Below are 18,601 nucleotides of genomic sequence, written 5' to 3' on the forward strand. Positions count from 1 at the left end.
CTGCATCCTCCCTTTCAGTGGAGCTAGTCAGGCAAGTGCAGCTCCTCATCATCACTCTGAAACTTCTGCTAGTGCTTTCTTAAATGTTGCTGTTATGTTCCACTGGAAATGCCTATTCTCTCTGCAGTTGAGGCTAGCAGCTATAGCTGGCTGTATAATTTGTTGGGAGTGACATCTCCAACATAGAAGAGGTTAGGAAACACAAACAAAGGGAAGAGAGACATTTCCAGCTTTCATTAAAAGAAGGATATGACAAATCTGTGCCTTGGGCAGTCACTTCATGGGATCTGTTGGGCACTCAATCAACTCCATAGAGAGGTATCAAGATCTCATTTTCCTGAGACCCTCAGGAGCATTTATGTGGCCATCAGTGATGATTATTCAGCTACAAACTCCCTGATAAACTGCTTTCCTGGAGACTGTTAGCAACCTTCCCCAGCTCAGCTTACAGGAATAGTTCTTTATAACAAGCCTCAAGTGAGTGTTTTCATGGCGAATCAAACATTACCTTTGTATCATACAAAGCTTAGCTTCAGCTACCAGCATCAGGCACAAGCTTTACCCAAGCTCAGCAGTATTTGGTTCAGGCTTTTCCTTGGAGCCCATCAGAGGTGGGCTTCTGCAACCCTGAATCTCTCTGAGAACCATTTATTCATAGCTGCTGTGCTGCTGGCTCCAGACATCCTGCTCATTCTCTGCAGCTCTGCTTACTGGGAGTAATGATCCACTGCCATTATTTCATTTCCTTGGACATTTAGACAAGAAAATGTAATTCTCTGATTTTAATCTGAATTTCTGCTGTAGCAGTAAAACAGCAACAGGAATTAAAACCAGGACTGGTAAATGAGCACAAATATTTACAGCCTCTGCCCCTTGTTTCTTTCCTGGCTCTCTGGGAAGCCAGCTACAAGGATCTTCCTCAGGGAGAAGCAGGTCAAGCACAATACTGAGTGATTTGGGTGTAGTGTGGTGTTCCCAGTTCTCAGCCAGCTTGGTTCTTGCAGCTCACAGATATGTCACAGAAGGAAAAAGAAACCAAACTGCCAGCATTCTAAAGACAAACCCAAAGAAGCAGTCCTGCATCTTGCATTTCACAATGGCTAAAGCACAGCGTTGTCATCAGTTAAAATGTGTGAAGGGCCTGGCAGAGCAGTAGGATCTTGAGCAGGGACCTTTTTAACACCTTTTGTGTGCACTCAGAGTTTTGCTAGTCATTCTGCAGGGATTAAGAAGAAAAATGGGAAAAGAGGTCAGGAATGCCCTCATTCTGAAAGTTCAAGTGAGCAAACTGTCAGCTCCTCCTGCTTTACAGTGGCCAGGACTGAACAACATCAGCAGGGAAGCACAGGAACCAGGCAGCCCCAGCAGTTAGTTAGAGAAAATATCCCCCCACCAACAGAGGCTCATGCTGTAGTGTGTGGGCTGGCAGCATTGGCCACCCCTAGCCAGCAGGCATCCGCCTTGGTCCCCCCAAAATGGGGCTGACAGTTGGAGTGACACAACTTGTGTGCTTGAGCAGGTCACTGAAATGCTCTGTGCCAAAAATCACAGTGGCATCAGCACACCTGAGAGGAGTGCCTGGTTATAACACATGGGTTGGGAAGAGCAGCTGAGGCTCTTTAGCAGCCTGCTGTGCCTCTGAAGGGAGCCATGGCCTCAGCTCATTGAAGTCTCTGAATGCTTTTCAGGCTGCAGGATTGATTTGTGCATTGTCTGTCTGTAGTTTACAGTTTTCTTTGGCTCTCCAGGAGAGGGTAGGAGCACTGCCAATACTGCCATGACTTGGTTCAAAATGGTAAGTGTGGGTGAAGCCTTCCCACAGCTCCTTGTTCTTGAAACTGTAGCAGGTGGGAAAGGTTATTTCAGGTAGATGAACACAAACTGCTTTATCTTGCATGTATAGCCCAAAGGGATGAAAACAATTCCTTCCTGACCACCTCCTCTGGCCAGCCTCACCTTGCTAGGTTAAGCCCAGCCCAGGAGGGATGGGCTGAAAAAGAACCTAGCCCTAGGTGGGCAAAGAAACCTAGCCTCCTCCCAGGGGGAGGGGTCCTCAGGTCCAAATGTATTCCCCAAGGCTATTTAAGAGGGGATGCTCTCCTGCCTTCTGCTTTCTCTCTTTCTCCTGCCCTTGGCTCTCTGATACCCTGCTGCTGTGAGCTGTCAACCACCTGTTCAGGGAGCTGCATCTTACACCCAGAGAATCCTTTGCCAGCTCTGTCTGGTTTTGTATAGATATTTTTTTCCCTTTTCCTTACCTTTGTAACCTTCCTTTTACTCAGGTGCCTTTTATTTTTGTTAAGCTTAGCCTTTTGCTTCCAATGCAAGACTCTTCCTTCATAGTTTTACCTCTCTCTTCTCCTGACTCGTTTGCTTTCCCTACCCAGAAAAGGGGAGAGGGAAGGCAACCTCAATCTCTTCCATTGAGCTGTTGGGCTCTGGGAAATGCTTAAACCACAACACCTTGGTGTACCTGAGAGCAGGATGGAACAACTAATCCTGGAAACCATCTGCAGTGAGTATTCAACATGGGTTTGCAAATGGTGTTGGATGATGGGTTGGACTTGAAGGTCTCAAGGTCTTTTCCAACCTGGTTAATTCTATTCTGCAGTGAGGTGACAGGCTTGTGGGGTGAGGGGAGAGCAGTGAATGCTGTTTACTTCAACTACATAAAGGCTCTCAACACAGCATCTTCACAGACAAGCTGACAAAGTATGGGTTAGATAGACAGTGAGGCAGACTAAAAACTGGCTGAACTGCCAAGCTCAGGAGGTTTTGATCAGCAATACAAAGTCCAGCTGGACTAAACTAGCTAGTGGCATGTCCCAGAGGTTGCTGCTGCAACCAATACTGTGTAGCATCTTTATTAATGACCTGGGAAGAGTGCATCCTCAGGAGGCTGTAGATGATACAACATTGAGAGGAGTGCCTGATACACCAGATGGGTGTGCTGCCATGTGGAGTGGCCTCAGTGTCTGGAGACATGAACCAATAGGACTATTAACTGTCGCAGAATAAATCACAGTATGTTGGAGATTAGAAGGGACCTCTGCAAGTCATCTGTTCTAAACGCTCCACCCCCACCTTCACTCAAACAGGGTCACCTGGGCCATGTCCAGATGGCTGAGAATCACCCATCTGTGACTTTGCAAACATCTGCTGTGTGCTGCTATCAAGGCTGAGATGCTGGGCTCGGTGGAGGCTCGGTGTGACTTATGTTCTTCCTGGGATCACTTCACAGATTTTGCTCTATGTAGTGCTGTGAAGGATATGTTCTGCTAAAATACATTTCATTCATTTGTCCTGTAATGAGTGGAGACTTTCTTCAGTTATAGTAGCTAATCATACCCTTAGGTTTTGCATAATTTAGGCTAGGAACGTTGTGCTAAGTTCATCTCGTTGCCTGCCAGCTTTCTGAACTTGTTGTAGAGCTGCTTGTGAAACAGCAGGGGTATGGCTGCTCTCTGGAGGGCACACCTGGTCTTGTGGTGAGCCAGTGAGTCCTGCCACTTCTGTGCTACCAGGACCTGCTGGACAAACAGCTATCTGGAAAATTCCATGCAGGGATATTTCAACCAGGGGCAAACAGACAATGTGCCTGCCAGTGCTTCACAGCTGCTGCTTGAACTGGACTCTACCAACAGAGCAAGGAGAGAAGTAAGTGTGCCCAGGCAGCCAAGAGGGCCAATGGCATCCTGGCCTGCATCAAGAACAGTGTGGCCAGCAGGAGCAGGGAGGTCATTCTGCCCCTGTACACTGCACTGGTTAGGCCACACCTCGAGTACTGTGTCCAGTTCTGGGCCCCTCAGTTTAGGAAGGATGTTGACTTGCTGGAACGAGTCCAGAGAAGAGCAACAAAGTTGGTGAGGGGTTTGGAACACAAGCCCTATGAGGAGAGGCTGAGGGAGCTGGGGCTGCTTAGCCTGGAGAAGAGGAGACTTAGGGGTGACCTTATCACTCTCTACAACTACCTGAAGGGAGGTTGTAGACAGGCTGATGATGGTCTCTTCTCCCAGGCACCCAGTACCAGAACAAGAGGACACAGTCTCAGGCTGCGCCAGGGGAGGTTCAGGTTGGATGTTAGGAAGAAGTTCTATACAGAAAGAGTGATTGCGCTATGGAACGGGTTGCCCGGGGAGGTGGTGGAGTCGCCGTCATTGAAGGTGTTCAGGAGGAGACTTGATGGGGTGCTTGGTGCCATGGGTTAGCTGTTTGGGTGGGTTGGATTGGTTGATGGGTTGGACACGATGATCTTGAAGGTCTCTTCCAATCTGGTTTGGTTTATTCTAATAAAGAGTTTATTATTCTAATAAATCTGGTGTACAGCCCTAGATCTTTGGAATCAGAGTCTAAATGAGAGTCAGACTCCAATTTGTAATTCCTTTGGTGTAGTAGCAGTGGCCCTAACTGCCTGTGATATTCCTGAGAAGAGCAATGGATATAGTTTATTCCAAGAAATGCATCTGGATGTGTAAACATAAGCAGCACAATGTGAATGAAAGTGGTTGTAAGAGAAATGGTGTGGCAGATGCCATTGGAAAGGCATCAGGTGCTTAGTAGAGAGTATGTAAAACTCTTCCTGTTGATGGCCTTGTAAAGCAGTGCACCAGCCTTTGATTTCCTTTGAAGTAAATCTGTATCAGGTGGTCCTGATGACAAATGATGAAAGGACTGACTGACTCCATGGATTCATCCCATAACTGGCAGTATCTGTGGCATCCTTTTGAAGTGCAGAGTATGAGTGCCCAGAGCTGCCTGCTTTCTCTGCCACAAGACAGCAATGTGCACACAGACTGCAGTGTCTGCAGAGGCCAGTGGTTTCTTTAAAGTACAGCTTTTAAAAGCCAAAGTTCAGATAAGATTCTCGTGTCTTTTCCAGCAAGTTGGGAGACATAGGAGACTATTTGGCTACTGAATGAAGCAGAAGTTTTGAAAGTCTCTGCTGTGTGCCATGTTCCCAAGGACTGTAATAATCTCTCCCAGACTTTCAACCTTTTTCACATTTGTACACAAATCACACTTTTCACAGGTACTTTCACTTCACCAGTACAAATGACACTCTGCTCAGTACTATGAGCAAGAAGGAAATCCATTGTCACATCCAGCAAATGAACTTTCCCTCTTTCTGCAGGAGAACTACTGTCTTGCAAAGCTAAGAGCTCATGTGTCTCCTTTTGCAAGCTACAGTAGCTGCAGGGTGTTTAAGATGCTGACATCAGTCCCTAAGTTACTCTGCAGTTCTCTCTGTAGATAAACTCCTGGAAGAGAGACTGATTTCACTCAGTCTTTGGGATCTCAGAGCTACTACATTAACAGTGATAGATTTGTTTGTTTGTGTGTGTTACTGAAGTAGAATGTTTTGCTTTTGATAAACTGATCCAGAGCAAATGCAGACTGTGAACAGGAGGCACATTCGTGGTACTGTGCCAGTAGAGATCTGAAGCAGGTGTAAATGGATTTGGCATCTCAGTCTTGACTGGTAAGGCATCTGGTGAAGAATGAAATCCCAGAATCATGTTCCCCTTTTACCCTGGGATTTCTTCACTACACACAGCACTCTGCATGTGGTCTCGCCAGGGCTGAGTCAAGGGGAAGAATCACTTCCCCTCACTTGCAGGCAAGACTTCCTGCTAATGAACTCAGGATGCTGTTGGCATTCTTTGCCACGAGGGCACATTGCTGGCTTGTGTTCAGCTTCTTTTCCATAAACAGATCCAGAGCTTTTCCAACAAAGTTACTTCCCAGTCAGTCAGTTCCATCCTGTGCTGGTGCTTGGAGTTATTCCTCCTGAGGGGCAGGATTTTGCATTCCCCTCTGGTGAACTTTGTGAGATTCTTGCCAATCCCTTCCTCCAGCCTGTTAAAATGCCTCTAGACAGCAGGTGTGTGCCAAGCATGTTTATCAACCAAAGACTACTTGTTGTTGTGCATAATCTGAGTACTTTTGCTGGATATTTAAGGTGGGCACCGTTCTAAGGAGCATACTCTGACAGGTTATCTACAGACAGATGGTCAGAAGGACCATTTGTAGTGTAAAAATCATTTGATCTTCAAAGGGGTTTGGGCACTGAATTGCTGGGGAGCACCAAAATAGCTTCAATGTTCTAGACCTAAGGCATTATTCAACCTATAATTAAGCCCTGGAAATCTGGGCCCAGAATTCATTTGCTGATATCCATTACTCTGCCAGGGAAAAAAAAAAGAGGGGAAGGAAAAACCAGGTGGAAAATGGCAGTTGCAAATGATAGACTATTTTGGGCTTGTTCAGAAGTTACTTCCTCATTCATCTTTGTCAAAAGCAGAATAATTTCAAAATTGTAGCCTGCCTGACTCATTGAGGGAGGGTATGGGAAAAAAAGTTACTCATGGGAAATTTTTGACTGGTGCCCATCTTGGTTCCTCCCCAAAATCATGAGATAAAGAGCACTGTGAGGATCCTTCACGCACCTGAAAGGAGAGCCTGTAAGTAATGCTTTAGGGTTAATGTCAAAGGGCTGTGCATAGTCATCATGGACTGAGTTAGCTGTTCTAAGGTAAAAGGACTTGCTTTAGGTTAGTTTTGTCACCTAAGTGATTGGAGGGCCTCTACCTAAAGTTCACAAAACAATTTGGTCCTGAGCTCCTTCAGAACTCTGCATAGTGCTGTGATGTGTAGGTGAAGGGACTATGTAAGCTCTCCTGTTCCCTTCTGTCCCTTATGCTGGAACTTTGTGTTTTGTAGCCTTGTTGCTGTCAGTAGGCAGTAGATCCACAGCTATATCCCTCCCTTGATGTACAGGCAGGATGGAGGCACAGCCTGGGAAACCCAAGCCTGTGCATTAAGGGAGTGACACAGCTGTGGATCTACTGTGTTGTGGCTTCCAAACATAACGCAGCCCATAGAGGTGTAAGTGAGGTAACTTGATTTCTTGTTCCATGCTCCTTCTGGAGCTGTCCACTTCCTACAGCTGCCCAAGGCTTGTCTGTGTTCTGCTCTGGGTGCCCAGCTGTGCTTGCAATGGAGAAACGTAGGGAGAGGTTCATCTCACCTGCTTTTGGATAGCTCTCTCTGGGTAATCCAAACCCTTTCCATAGCCGAGACAGAGAAAAAGCTCCTGTGGGAGGTAATCCGTGTCATGCAAGGGTGGACTTTTGAAACAGGTCTGAGGTACTGCTCTGGGTAACTGCCCTTTTCTCCTCATTGACATAGAGACAGATAGCTCAGATGTGGACAACACAGAATCCCAGACTGGTTTGGGTTAGACCTGAAATGGTCATCTAGTGCAACACCCAACGCCGCAGACATCTGCTGTTAGATGACATGTAGCCAATGTATGGCATCCTAAAGGCTTGAGGCTATTTTGCAGTGTTTAGAATGTCCCTGAGCCATAAGGCTGAGGGGGGAAAAAAGAGATCTTGACCAGTTGTTGGGTTTGGTTTTGCATGCATATAAATGGTTGTATTTGCATTCCTGTGCTGTTTGGTATCTCAGAGTGCTGTATGCTTATATTTGATTTGGTATTTCAGTCCCTGCCTGTGTTTGTTGTGTTTAGTGCTATTTGCTCTCCTTCTTCCTGCAATTAGAAGCAAAATATGTGACTATGAGTATGGGCAGAGGTCTCAGTGAAGCCCTGAGAATAGTTACAGTAACGCTGCTGGATTTTTGGTTGGGCTTTTGTTTCTTTGCTACCTGCCCTGCATTGACCAATGGAGATAATGGGAGACTCCCTGCTGCATGTTAGCCTCTTAGTGAACCATAGTTCAGCATTGTGTTTTTTGACAGTATCCAAAAAAAGGGAAGTCATGCTCTACCACTGCAATGTAAGTAAAGCTAGGAGAGAAGGCTGCTGAAATTGCCCAAACAGGAAATATTTAGGCTTATACTCTTATTGTGTGCTTTCTCTTCCTTAATTCCTGTACAAACAGGATTTATGAGGCAAAGATCACTGTGTAGCTTTGGCATCAGTGGAATAAAAGTTTCCCATATAATCTAATAACCCTCTTTATAGGACTATTTTTATACATAAAGACCCTATGCACTGTGCCAACCTGCCAACCTCCTCCTTAGAGATCAGACAGAGGAGCTGCACAGAGAAAGGCTGCGTCAGACTTTGCATGAGGGTGTAAAATATTGGTGGTTCTAAGCAGTTTCAGCTCAACTGGATGTGTAGTCCCCAGGTTCTGCCTGTGTCAAAAGAGAATGCAGACTCAGAGATCTGACTCTTTGTTATGCTTTGCCCAATCAGTTGTGCCTCTATGTCAAAAGCTGATTGTTTAGCAAATGCCATTCCTTTTCTGACTATAAGTTTTTAGGAACCCTCATCTTCTCCTGTTTCATCAAAAATCAGCAGAACTTGCACGGGTGGCAAATCCATGTGCTAGCAATGCAGGGCTGCTGATCACCTCTAAGCAAGCAGTAAACTGTATAGAGAAGGTTTCAGGAACACTCTCTGCAGGTACAGGGTTTCAGACTATCACAGCTGGGCAAGATGATCACTGCAGATCCTTTCCAACTGAACTCTTCTCTCCTGTTCTCTTCTACCTAACTGCAGTGGTCCTGCTCTGGCAGGGGGTGATCTTTTGAGGTCGCTTCCAACCTCCAACATTCTGTGATTATCAGACAGAGTGAGTAAAGGACAAGGGCAGGGCAAATTAGGTAGAGAAGGTGATCACAGCTTCTTGGACAATGAATATGCAGGAACCTCCATAGCAAGCAGGGTGAAAATGATGCAGAGTGTGGACATGTACTACATAAAAATGGCAAAGCTCTAGCAGAGCTCATGGCTGGGCTGGAAAGACATCCTCTAGGGACTCTTGCTGCAATGTACTTATCCTCTGCTTGCTTAAAAACTGTAGCCAGCACCTGAAATATCTCAAGCAGGATGTTAATAACTCATTTAAATGTTCCTCTTGTACTTTTAAAATGAAACTAGAAAAATGGTTCTAGTTAATTATATTGCCTCAGTTCCAGTGCATCACACGCCTTGAGAAGCACAGTGCAAGCTCCTTGCTGCAGAATTTGTTCCTATGAATACTCCTGCCAGCATCCCATTTGCTTGATGGGTGTTACACTTCCAGATCTGACTAAGGATTTCCTAGAGAAGGAAACAAAGGCATAGAGAGTGTCCCCTTGGTCACTACAGAAAAGCCAGGTTCAAAGGCAAGGCTAGAGCACAAGTTTCCAGCTCCCCTCTGTGGCATGCATCCCATGAAACTATTGGCACTTAATGTCAGGAAGCTGCTTGCCAAGAATAATTCTTTCCTTATGCTACATAAATACTGGTAGCAATCCCCACCTTATTTCAGGTTACAAGCCATGCTTCATACTCCAGCTGGAATGAAGGGTTTGTTCTTGTTAGTCTCCTGCTGGAATTGCTTTCTGCACCTCACAACTTCGGGAGAGCTTTTAGGATATATGTATTTGAGAGGAATCATTTCAGGAAGCTCTCAAGGTTTACTGTTTCTGTAAACACTGAATTAGCCTCTTTAGCTGAGCCACAGGTTTATTTCAACCTCTGAGCTCGAGTGCTGTTCTCCCTTCCCCAGGATGCTGAACTGGCTACATGCCTGCTGATACAGAAACTTTCAACCCCCACATTTTAGTTATAGTTTTCATCCTTGATTCTTCTGTGCCACTTAGCTACATCTGTTACTGATGTCTTGTGGGGGGAAATGGGGACTTCATACAAGCCACAACCTGCCTGTGGCACTGGCAGTGGCTAAGTTCAGAGATGGGCTCTACAGGAGTAGGAACTCTCTCTCTCTCTTCCCAACATTCAGTTATCATGCAGGCTCCAAAGCTCAGTGGCTCCTTATGATGCCTTTCCTCTCTTAAGACTGTGGGTGCATGCAGGCCAGGGACAAACCTGCTGTGGATGTGCTGAGTGGTGCAGTGGTTTTATGTAACAGCAAAGGAGCCTTTGTGGTTATTTTCATTTCAGTCCACATTTTCCATGTCTGCAGCCCCCTGGTCCAGAAGTAAGGCTTCTGTTCATGCTAGGGCTTTGTTCTTGACTCTCCAGTTCTCAGCTGTAGTCATGCCAAACTCCCAGTCACATATTGCCTATAAACATTAATAGGAATACACCAGAGCCAGCCATCCAAGCACACAAAGCCATGCAGGAGCTTTGGCAGGGCTGTGAAATCTCTGCTACTTTCTCATACAGAAACTTCTGCATAATAAATGGTGGAGGTTTTGCATTTGGTATTTTAATGTCTTCTTAAAGGAAGACCAGGACTCCAGTTTTTCTCAGCTCCACAAAGATGTGGCAGCACATGCAGCTTAAGCATCCCACCTAGGAAGTTCAGGGTTTGCTGGCAAGGTTTGCTGGCTGTTAGGTCTGGTGTTGCTGTACTCCAGGATTATCAACATCTCCTTTTATCTCTGTTTCCTAAAAATGCCTCATTAATTTCTGGTTCAGTGGGAAGAGGGCAAAGCAGACCATGCACCTAAGCAAGGGACAGCTCTGCTCACAGCACAGCTGGAGTCCAGAGGCTTGTGTGCCACTTTTCCTCACCATTTCCTTTGCACCACTTGCCCCAAACAGAGCAACTTGTACATACTTTGAGGACATTAATTTACTGACTAGCTGTTATTCTCCATTTCCAGATGAGTTCTCTGAGGTCCTGGAGGGAAGCACTTTCCTCATCCTTCCCAAGCAGATAGACAGTGCCAGGAATAGAGCCCACCTTGGAGCTATTGCCCAGCATTAACCCCTCCCAAAGCAGTTAAGCACCAAAACCATTCAGCATCCTTCAGGATATTCCTCAGCACTATGAAGAATCAGGCCCAAGTAAGGCCAAGGGAAAGCAGCATGCTGAGCCCAGCAGTCCAAGAAGGTTCCAGCAGAGGTCAAATGCCTGTTCTGCTCACCCTCAGCTCCTGTTGCATGCAAAGCCAAGAACAACACAACTAATTACTAATTACAACAAGAGGAAGGGGAAATTGGTGCAGTGAATGCTAGCAGAACTCATAAAGCCAAGTGCCAGTAAAACACTGTATGGGTACAAAACAGCAGCCTAGCTCCTGGCTACCTGCTGTGCTCCAGCTAAACCAAAGCCGTAGCAGTATCTCCAGAAAGTATTTGCAGCGACAAGTGTTCCCTCTTAGAAGATCAAATTGCAAGAGTTTATTCTATGTAATTAGTATCTCATTTCTGCTCTGATGCAGCTTTTTGCAGTCTGCTCTGCACTTGGCTTCTTTGCAAGCTTTCTCTTACTCCTTGGCATGCACTTCTCCCTGGCACACCACCACTCTTTGGGCCCCAAACTGATTTCTAGATCCATCTGGATCTTGCTTTCTGTCATGCTTTCCTGTTCCAGGCACCTGTAAATATTACACTGAAAAAAAGAGGAGGAAAGATGTGAGCACTGGGCTGTCTCCCATCAAACTGAACTTAATCTCACATAATCACTCTCTAATTTACATTGCAGGCATGCTGATAGGCAGTAGAGATGGTGACAAGTGGGGGTTAATGATGGGAACAAGCTGGTAACAATTAGGGTTAAAAGTGTGTATGGACAAATTTGTAGCTGTACTATCCCAGGAGAGACCCAAAGAAGAAGTGGTGCCTGAGACACATTTTCTTCCCTCTGTACTGGCTTATGTCCAGCTGAAAACAGAGAGCTTCCTTCCCCATCCCTGGGCAGCATGCACATTCTGCTCCACCTGTTCCTCCTTCCCTGGCAGCTGCTCTGGCTGCTCCCTGCAGGTCAAGCTGCACTTCTCTCCGTTGGTTACTGATGGGAAGTTCCTGTCCTCTCCTCTTTCCCTTCCCAGTGTCCTTGTAAGGCAAAGCACTGGGTGCTAAGGCAGGCTCCTGTCCCTCTCACACATACACACAGCGAGATGTATGTGTGAGCCACCGTGTCTCTACAGCACATGAGAAAGAAGAGGGTACCAGAAGTAAAAGGACAAAAATATCTTGAAGAGAGGATGGAATACCTTTTAGAGCCAACCTGCCCCTGTTTATATGTGTGATACTGGGGACAAAGGTTTGAGTCTCACACCTTGAAGAGAGGATGGAATACCTTTTAGAGCCAACCTGCCCCTGTTTATATGTGTGATACTGGGGACAAAGGTTTGAGTCTCACACCTTGAAGAGAGGATGGAATACCTTTTAGAGCCAACCTGCCCCTGTTTATATGTGTGATACTGGGGACAAAGGTTTGAGTCTCACACCTTGAAGAGAGGATGGAATACCTTTCAGAGCCAACTTGCCCCTGTTTATATGTGTGATACTGGGGACAAAGGTTTGACTCTCACACCTTGAAGAGAGGATGGAATACCTTTTAGAGCCAACCTGCCCCTGTTTATATGTGTGATACTGGGGACAAAGGTTTGAGTCTCACACCTTGAAGAGAGGATGGAATACCTTTTAGAGCCAACCTGCCCCTGTTTATATGTGTGATACTGGGGACAAAGGTTTGAGTCTCACACCTTGAAGAGAGGATGGAATACCTTTCAGAGCCAACTTGCCCCTGTTTATATGTGTGATACTGGGGACAAAGGTTTGACTCTCACACCTTGAAGAGAGGATGGAATACCTTTCAGAGCCAACCTGCCCCTGTTTATATGTGTGATACTGGGGACAAAGGTTTGAGTCTCACACAGGGTGGTTCAGCCCCCGCATGAGTCAGCCCTGCAGTTTCTGCAGTAGGAAGAAGCATTGAGCAGCCAGGTGAAAGCACACCACTGTCAGCAGTGTGACCCTATCACTAACAGACCCTTTTGGTTCTCTTTCCTTTCAGTTTGAGCCATTGCAGTGCCGGCAAGGATCAGAAGAAAATGGGAAGATTTGTCTCCATAGCCCAGGATGCCTGGGGAGTTTTTATATCTGAAAGGAAGCCTGGCTGGAAGTATCTGATGCAGCTTTTTGCAGTCTGCTCTGTAGTTGGCTTCTTTGCAAGCTTTCTCTTATTCCTTGGCATGCACTTCTCCCTGGCACACCCCTCTCTGGGGCCCTTGCTGGTTTCTGGATTCATCTGGCTCTTGCTCTCTGTGGCGCTCTCCTGTTTCAGGGCCCTGCGCTGCTTCAGTGCCCTGTTCCTTCTGTCCTGTGGCCTGCGAAGCGGCAGGAACGCTCTCCTTACTGCTGGCACAGGTGTGGTGGTGGCTGGCACCATCCAAAACATCTTTCACAACCTAAAGGTTCTGGCAGACAGCATCACCTGTCATTTAGAGGACGAGCAATTCACCTTGATAAAGTATTATGTAGAGGCAGTAAAATGGATTTACGAGGCAGCCAGGCTTCCCCCTGAGCTCTCTGTGCTCCTCAGGGATGAGTTCACACCATCATACTCCATTACAGATGATGCATTAAAGCAAGAGCTAAACAGCACTAAACAAGCAATCCAGAAAGTTGTTAACCAGGTGTCTTTTATGCTGACTCTACTGCCCTGGGTGGGCCAGAGGGTACTGCCTGTGGTTGGGATTTTCCTGGCTTCTTTTGGGGCTGGCCTCTTTATCAAGAAGTTTGTGGGCTCTTGCAGTGACAAATTCCTGAACATTTACATCACAAAACAGTTCATTGCATTTGATGAGCACCAAAAGCAGCAGCAAAGACCCTGTCTCCTACCACTTAACAGGAAGGAAAGGAAAAAATATGTGGCAGTCCCATCTTTCTGTCTCACAGGGAAGGACAGGAAGAACATGCAATGCTTTTTTCTCCCTGTGATTGTTAATCTTTGCATCTGGCTTCTGTTTGCTGCAGTAGATCATTTGTTTTATTGGTTAATTACTTCTGTGAATAAACATCTCCAAGAAGTTCCAGATCTAGAGATTCAATTTGTCTTCTTTCAGCAAGTAAGTACTTATCAGTACTGCACACTTCCCTGTTTAGCATTGAAAAGCCTTCCTTCACCTCCAGCAGCTGCAGAAGCAAACTTGCAGCCTTTGGTTCTTTAATGGTATCATTTGTGCCAAAAAGGGGAGTTGCTTTTACATATATGTATGATAAATAGAGCCAGACTAGAGAAGGGCAGATTTAGATTGGGTATCAGGAGGAAGCTCTTCACTATGAGGGTGGTAGAACACTGGAGCAGGTTGCCCAGGGAGGTGATTCAGGCTTCTTCCCTGGAGATATTCAAGGTGAGGGTCAACAGGGCTCTGGGCAACCTGATCTAGTTGGGGATGTCCCTGTTGACTGCAGGGGGTGGGACTGGATGAGCTTTGGAGGTCCCTTTCAGGCTGGACCATTCTATGGTTTCTGGTCCTTTTCTGGAAGAAAGATTAAGAAAGGTAGGAATCAGTACTCTAATCAGCTCTTTCCCCTCCTTTTCCTGTGCAGAGAAATCAGAATGGATTTATCTTTAGCATGAGAGACCATATTGCAAAGACTGATCCTTTCAAGATCTCCTTGTTTAAGCAAGACTGCATCCCTCGGCCAGTGCTCACTGCTTCCACAACGTGGATCCAGCTCGGAGTAATCACCTTCTTCTTAATCATTTTTGGCTTATTCTCTGGCCTCCTGACCCAGCTGAAGATACTCATATCAGCTTCATTTTATCCTGACACCGAGATGAAACGGATACATTACCTGCATGCAAAATTACTGAGGGAAAGAGCAAAGCTGCCAGAGAAGCCTGGCAGGAAAGCGTTTGCCGGAACGGTAAGCCACCAGCTCGGGGGCAAAGAAGTACCTCCCTCTGTCAGTGTGGTAGCCAGAGCCAGGAAACACTTAAACATTTGCTAACTTCAGTTGGGTGCCATCAGGCTGTCCTCAGTGCTCTCCTGCACCAAACACATTTCCTGTTGGTGAGATTAGATCATAGAACTGTTTTGCTCTGTTCTTTAACACACGTGAATCAGCCATGATAGCGGGACACTTAAACAACTGTGCCGGCACAAAGATGCTCCTTAGATCTCTCCAGAGAAGAGATGAGCCTATGAAAAGCACCTCGATACCTCTGGGTCTCTTTAGCTTGAAGAGGAGGCTGAGGAATGACCTCATTCATGTTAATAAACATGTGGAGGGTGAGTGTCAGGAGGAGCTGGAGCAGAGGAGGTCCCACATATGAACATAAGAAAAACTTCTTCACTGTGAGGGTGACAGAGCCCTAAAGCAGGCTGCCCAGAGAGGTTGCAGAGTCTCCTCCTCTGGAGACATTCAAAACCTACCAGGATGTGTTCCTGGGAGACCTACTCTAGGTGACCCTGCTCAGGCAGGGGGGTTGGACTGGATGAGCTTTCAAGATCCAACCCCTCACGTTCTGTGTGAATACAAAGAGTATTCCTGCAATCTAGACAGCAAATAGTAGGCATTTGTGAGCAGCCTCTTAATGTTGAGGAAGATGTTCTGCTGTTGCTTAGCAAAATGGATGTTTCTGCTTGAAAACACAGTGGGAATGCAATTGCAAAAGCCGTTAGGAAACAGAATGCTTTGCTTGCTGAAACATCCAGCCTGTATATAGCTGTATTTATACACTGATGGCAATAACAAACACACCTGCATATAGCCATGCAAATCCAGAGGAACAGCTGCAGACACAGCAAGGCTGGTGTGTGTTTGGTTGGTTTGTGTTTGGTTGGTTAGTTGGTTGGTTTTAGCAGCCTTCAAAGCTGTCTGTACTACTTGCTTAAGGAAAGATTGGATGTGGCACTTAGTGCCGTGGTCTGGTCGATGTTAGGTCATAGGCTGGACTTGATCTCCGAGGTCTGTTCCTGCCTCAGTAATTCTGTGATGCTGTGGCACAGGATGTTAGTGTCTGGATGATCTCTAGCTCGGTAATGCTATGATCATAGCATCATATTTCTGTCTTTTCAGGTCCATTTTTGGTTTCCAATACTCAAGGCAAGAGAGGCAGTGGGGAAGAAAGACAGGAGTGTGGCAATGGACGACATGGTGTGAAAGAGACCAAGTGAACCTTTGGATAAGGCTGAGCTGCTTCAGCTCCACAGAGAGCTGTGTTTTGCAGCCGTTGTTTTTGCTCTGGAATGTCAAGTTTAAAATGCAACAAACAGGATCAAAAGTTAATTATCAGTATTTTGGGAAAATGTGGAAAAGGACTCATGGGTGAGAGCAAGCTTTCCACCAGAGAGCTCATAGAGGTCTGGTGCTTCAGAAATCCATGGAGGGTCTGTCCTGTGTGAAAGCAACCAAACAGCTTGGAGCTTTTAGGACTACAGCCAAAACTTATTTGGCTTCTGGGCTGGCCAAGCACCTACTTGAGGGCTTATTTCTAGACCTTTGTACCTATTTCTCAGCCCTCAGCTGTCCCAAATCCTTCAGTCTGGTTTTTCCCACCTTTCCTCCCCACTTCCCCCCCTTCTCTTTTCCCCCTATCTCTCTTTCCACCTCTGTAATTCAAATTCTTCTTTCTTCTCTTGGAATGCTTTCTTCTGCTCCAATGGATCACTCTTCCCCATACAGGAGAGCCTTGTTTGGGTTTTTCCTTGTTTTGTTGAGTACAGCTGACATTAAAGACTTTATTTATTAATTTATTAGCTTAATGGACATTTTTTAGTAGCTGCAACTTTACTGAGCATTATCTCTAATTGCCCTTCTCAGGTTTGTCAGAAATGCTCTTAGTACTCAAAGCAAGAGTCTGAAGAGAAATCTGGACTTGGATTTTGACTCCTTCCTGTGTTTACTTCCCACTGCAGAGCTCAGCTTCCTTTTTTCCAGTGTCCCTCACTTGTGCAGGAGCTGTTTCAATTGGATCGAATCTGGTTTGTAAAATTAATGAAAGTTTGACCTGATTGTCTTGTGAAGCTAATTCAGAGAGACATGCTGGTGCTCCTGAGCCTCCTGCAGCACAATACAAACAGGATGTTCCTTTTCAGCACCGCTGTCCGTGGAACTCTCCAAACCTGCAGCACTTTGTGTGGGCAGCTGGGTGTGCAGAGTCAGAGCCTGCTGGATTTGCTGCTGCCTTTCACCCTGATCCCTGCTCTGTCAACGCTGACTCTGTTTTCATCACAGTTTACAGAGGCCAGAGATGTTTGCCATTAAGGAAGAAGGGCAAAGCTTTTCCTCTAGTTCTGTGGAAAGTAAGGGTCAAAGGATCACTCTCTGGTGCTGCCGAAATCAAGCCTGAAACTGGGCATTTCTTGTCAACTTCATGGTCACAAAGTCTGTGAACGTGCTTCATGGGTGCAGCTCTGCCTGAAGCAGCTTCCTTCTCCCTTCATTCCTGATGCAGAATACCAGCCCTGCCCTCCAGTGGCCCGCTAAGGCTACACGCTCCAGTACAGCTGCTCTCTGCACACAGCCCCTGGCGCTTCAGGCTGCAGAGTGAAGCACTGCAGGTGTAAGTGCTTGCACCACAGCTCTGCCCTCTTCAAAGGGTGGGAAAGTACAGTCAGCAGACAACCAAGGAGTAAACAGCTCCTGCCTATGAATCTCCTGTGTGAGGATTTTCCTGGCAAATGATGGGGATGAAAGTCATATTATGCCAGGATCAGATCTCACCAATTCCCTCTCTGCTCCTGCACCTCCAATCCATGTTACCAGGTAGAACACAGTACTAAAGATCCCAAGTTTCTGGCTGGTTAGGAAGAGTGATGAAAATATAGTTAACCTTACCCTTACTGGAGCAGGAGGCAGTGGAGAAGTGGAGCTTCAAGGACTGGGGCAGGGTAAGACACACTTCTCTCCCGCAGCTTCTCCAGGGCTATGACTTAGCAGCTTGTGGCTAGAGGCAGAACTCGGGTACTAGGGCCAGCATGTGTCATGGTAAAACAAATACTCATCAATAGCAGAGATCTGACACCTTCTTGCACTCCAGGATGTAAAAACACAGCAGATGCTTTGGTGTAAATCCCAGCTGACAACATGCAGGTAGTTTTTTTCATGACATCTGCACAAGAGTTAAAACAATCATTGGAGTTCAAAAGCAGACATTTAAGACCAAAATCCACAGGGTACTACTCCCTGGGAGGAGAGTAATGCACGGTATAGAGCAGTGAGTAACAGAGGTCCTTTGCTAATTGCTGGGGGGAGAAGTTTCTTCCTTTCTAATCTAATAAAAACCTGAAGCAGCTCTAGAAAGATGATACACTTTCCCAGCTTCCCCCTTGCATGGTCTGCAGAGCTGGGGTCACAAAATAGGTGTTTGTGTAATTCATAAAGCTGCTTGCTGGTAGCACACTGTGAAAACACCTGGGTTTAGGAAATCACTAACTCAGTTCCATTGGACTTTCAGGGTGTGCAGTCTTCTGTGTCACTGCCATCTCAGTAGGTGCCCTAAGAACCCCAAGGACATTTGGAAGTTCCAGGCACATGCAGAGTACCCAAAGGACTGAGAGTATTTCTATGGCCACCTGCACCATAGCTGGTCACACTGTGTCCTCTTGGGAGGCAATGCAGACAACCTGGCATTGAAAGAAAAGTGCTCATCTCACCCTGGGCAGGCTCCTTCATCCCATTTTGGAGCTTGATGCAGACATGTTCCAGCTGTATCTCTCTGTTAATTATGGAGGCAGACCAGGCAACAAATTCAGGTGTGGATCATACAGAAGCCTACTCTGAGCAGTGACCTCTGCTCCCTTGTAACAGTCACTGTAAGAATGATGGATGTCTGCTTCTGCTGTTCTGCCACCCCAAAAACAGCCTGAGAAATGGGAACCTTTGCTAGCAATTCCTGAACGTCCCCATGGTTATCCTCCACCATCTGACAAATCA

At 46.3% G+C, this 18,601-nt stretch overlaps 1 protein-coding gene and 1 pseudogene across 3 annotated transcripts; both read left to right on the forward strand.

Moving 5' to 3' along the window:
* LOC137452562 (uncharacterized) overlaps positions 1 to 4,915 on the forward strand; it is a 17,433-nt pseudogene extending 12,518 nt beyond the window's left edge.
* On the forward strand, positions 1,723 to 16,613 carry DCSTAMP (dendrocyte expressed seven transmembrane protein). 3 transcript variants are annotated; one of them, XM_068161266.1, is made up of 4 exons: positions 1,723 to 1,795; positions 12,729 to 13,782; positions 14,267 to 14,587; positions 15,743 to 16,613. In XM_068161266.1, exons 2-4 carry the CDS (start codon positions 12,766 to 12,768, stop codon positions 15,824 to 15,826), a joined length of 1,422 nt encoding a protein of 473 aa, XP_068017367.1. In that variant the 5' UTR covers positions 1,723 to 1,795; positions 12,729 to 12,765; the 3' UTR covers positions 15,827 to 16,613. The 3 variants fall into 3 exon arrangements, with proteins under 3 accessions (XP_068017367.1, XP_068017369.1, XP_068017366.1); XM_068161268.1 differs by lacking the exon at positions 1,723 to 1,795 and adding an exon at positions 2,439 to 2,515; XM_068161265.1 differs by lacking the exon at positions 1,723 to 1,795 and adding an exon at positions 6,391 to 6,461.
* The last annotated feature ends 1,988 nt before the right edge of the window (positions 16,614 to 18,601 follow it).

Source organism: Melanerpes formicivorus, unplaced genomic scaffold (genome assembly GCF_026170545.1).
Source record: "Melanerpes formicivorus ecotype bairdi unplaced genomic scaffold, bMelFor1.0.p_v2 SCAF_56, whole genome shotgun sequence".
Lineage (NCBI taxonomy): Eukaryota > Metazoa > Chordata > Aves > Piciformes > Picidae > Melanerpes > Melanerpes formicivorus.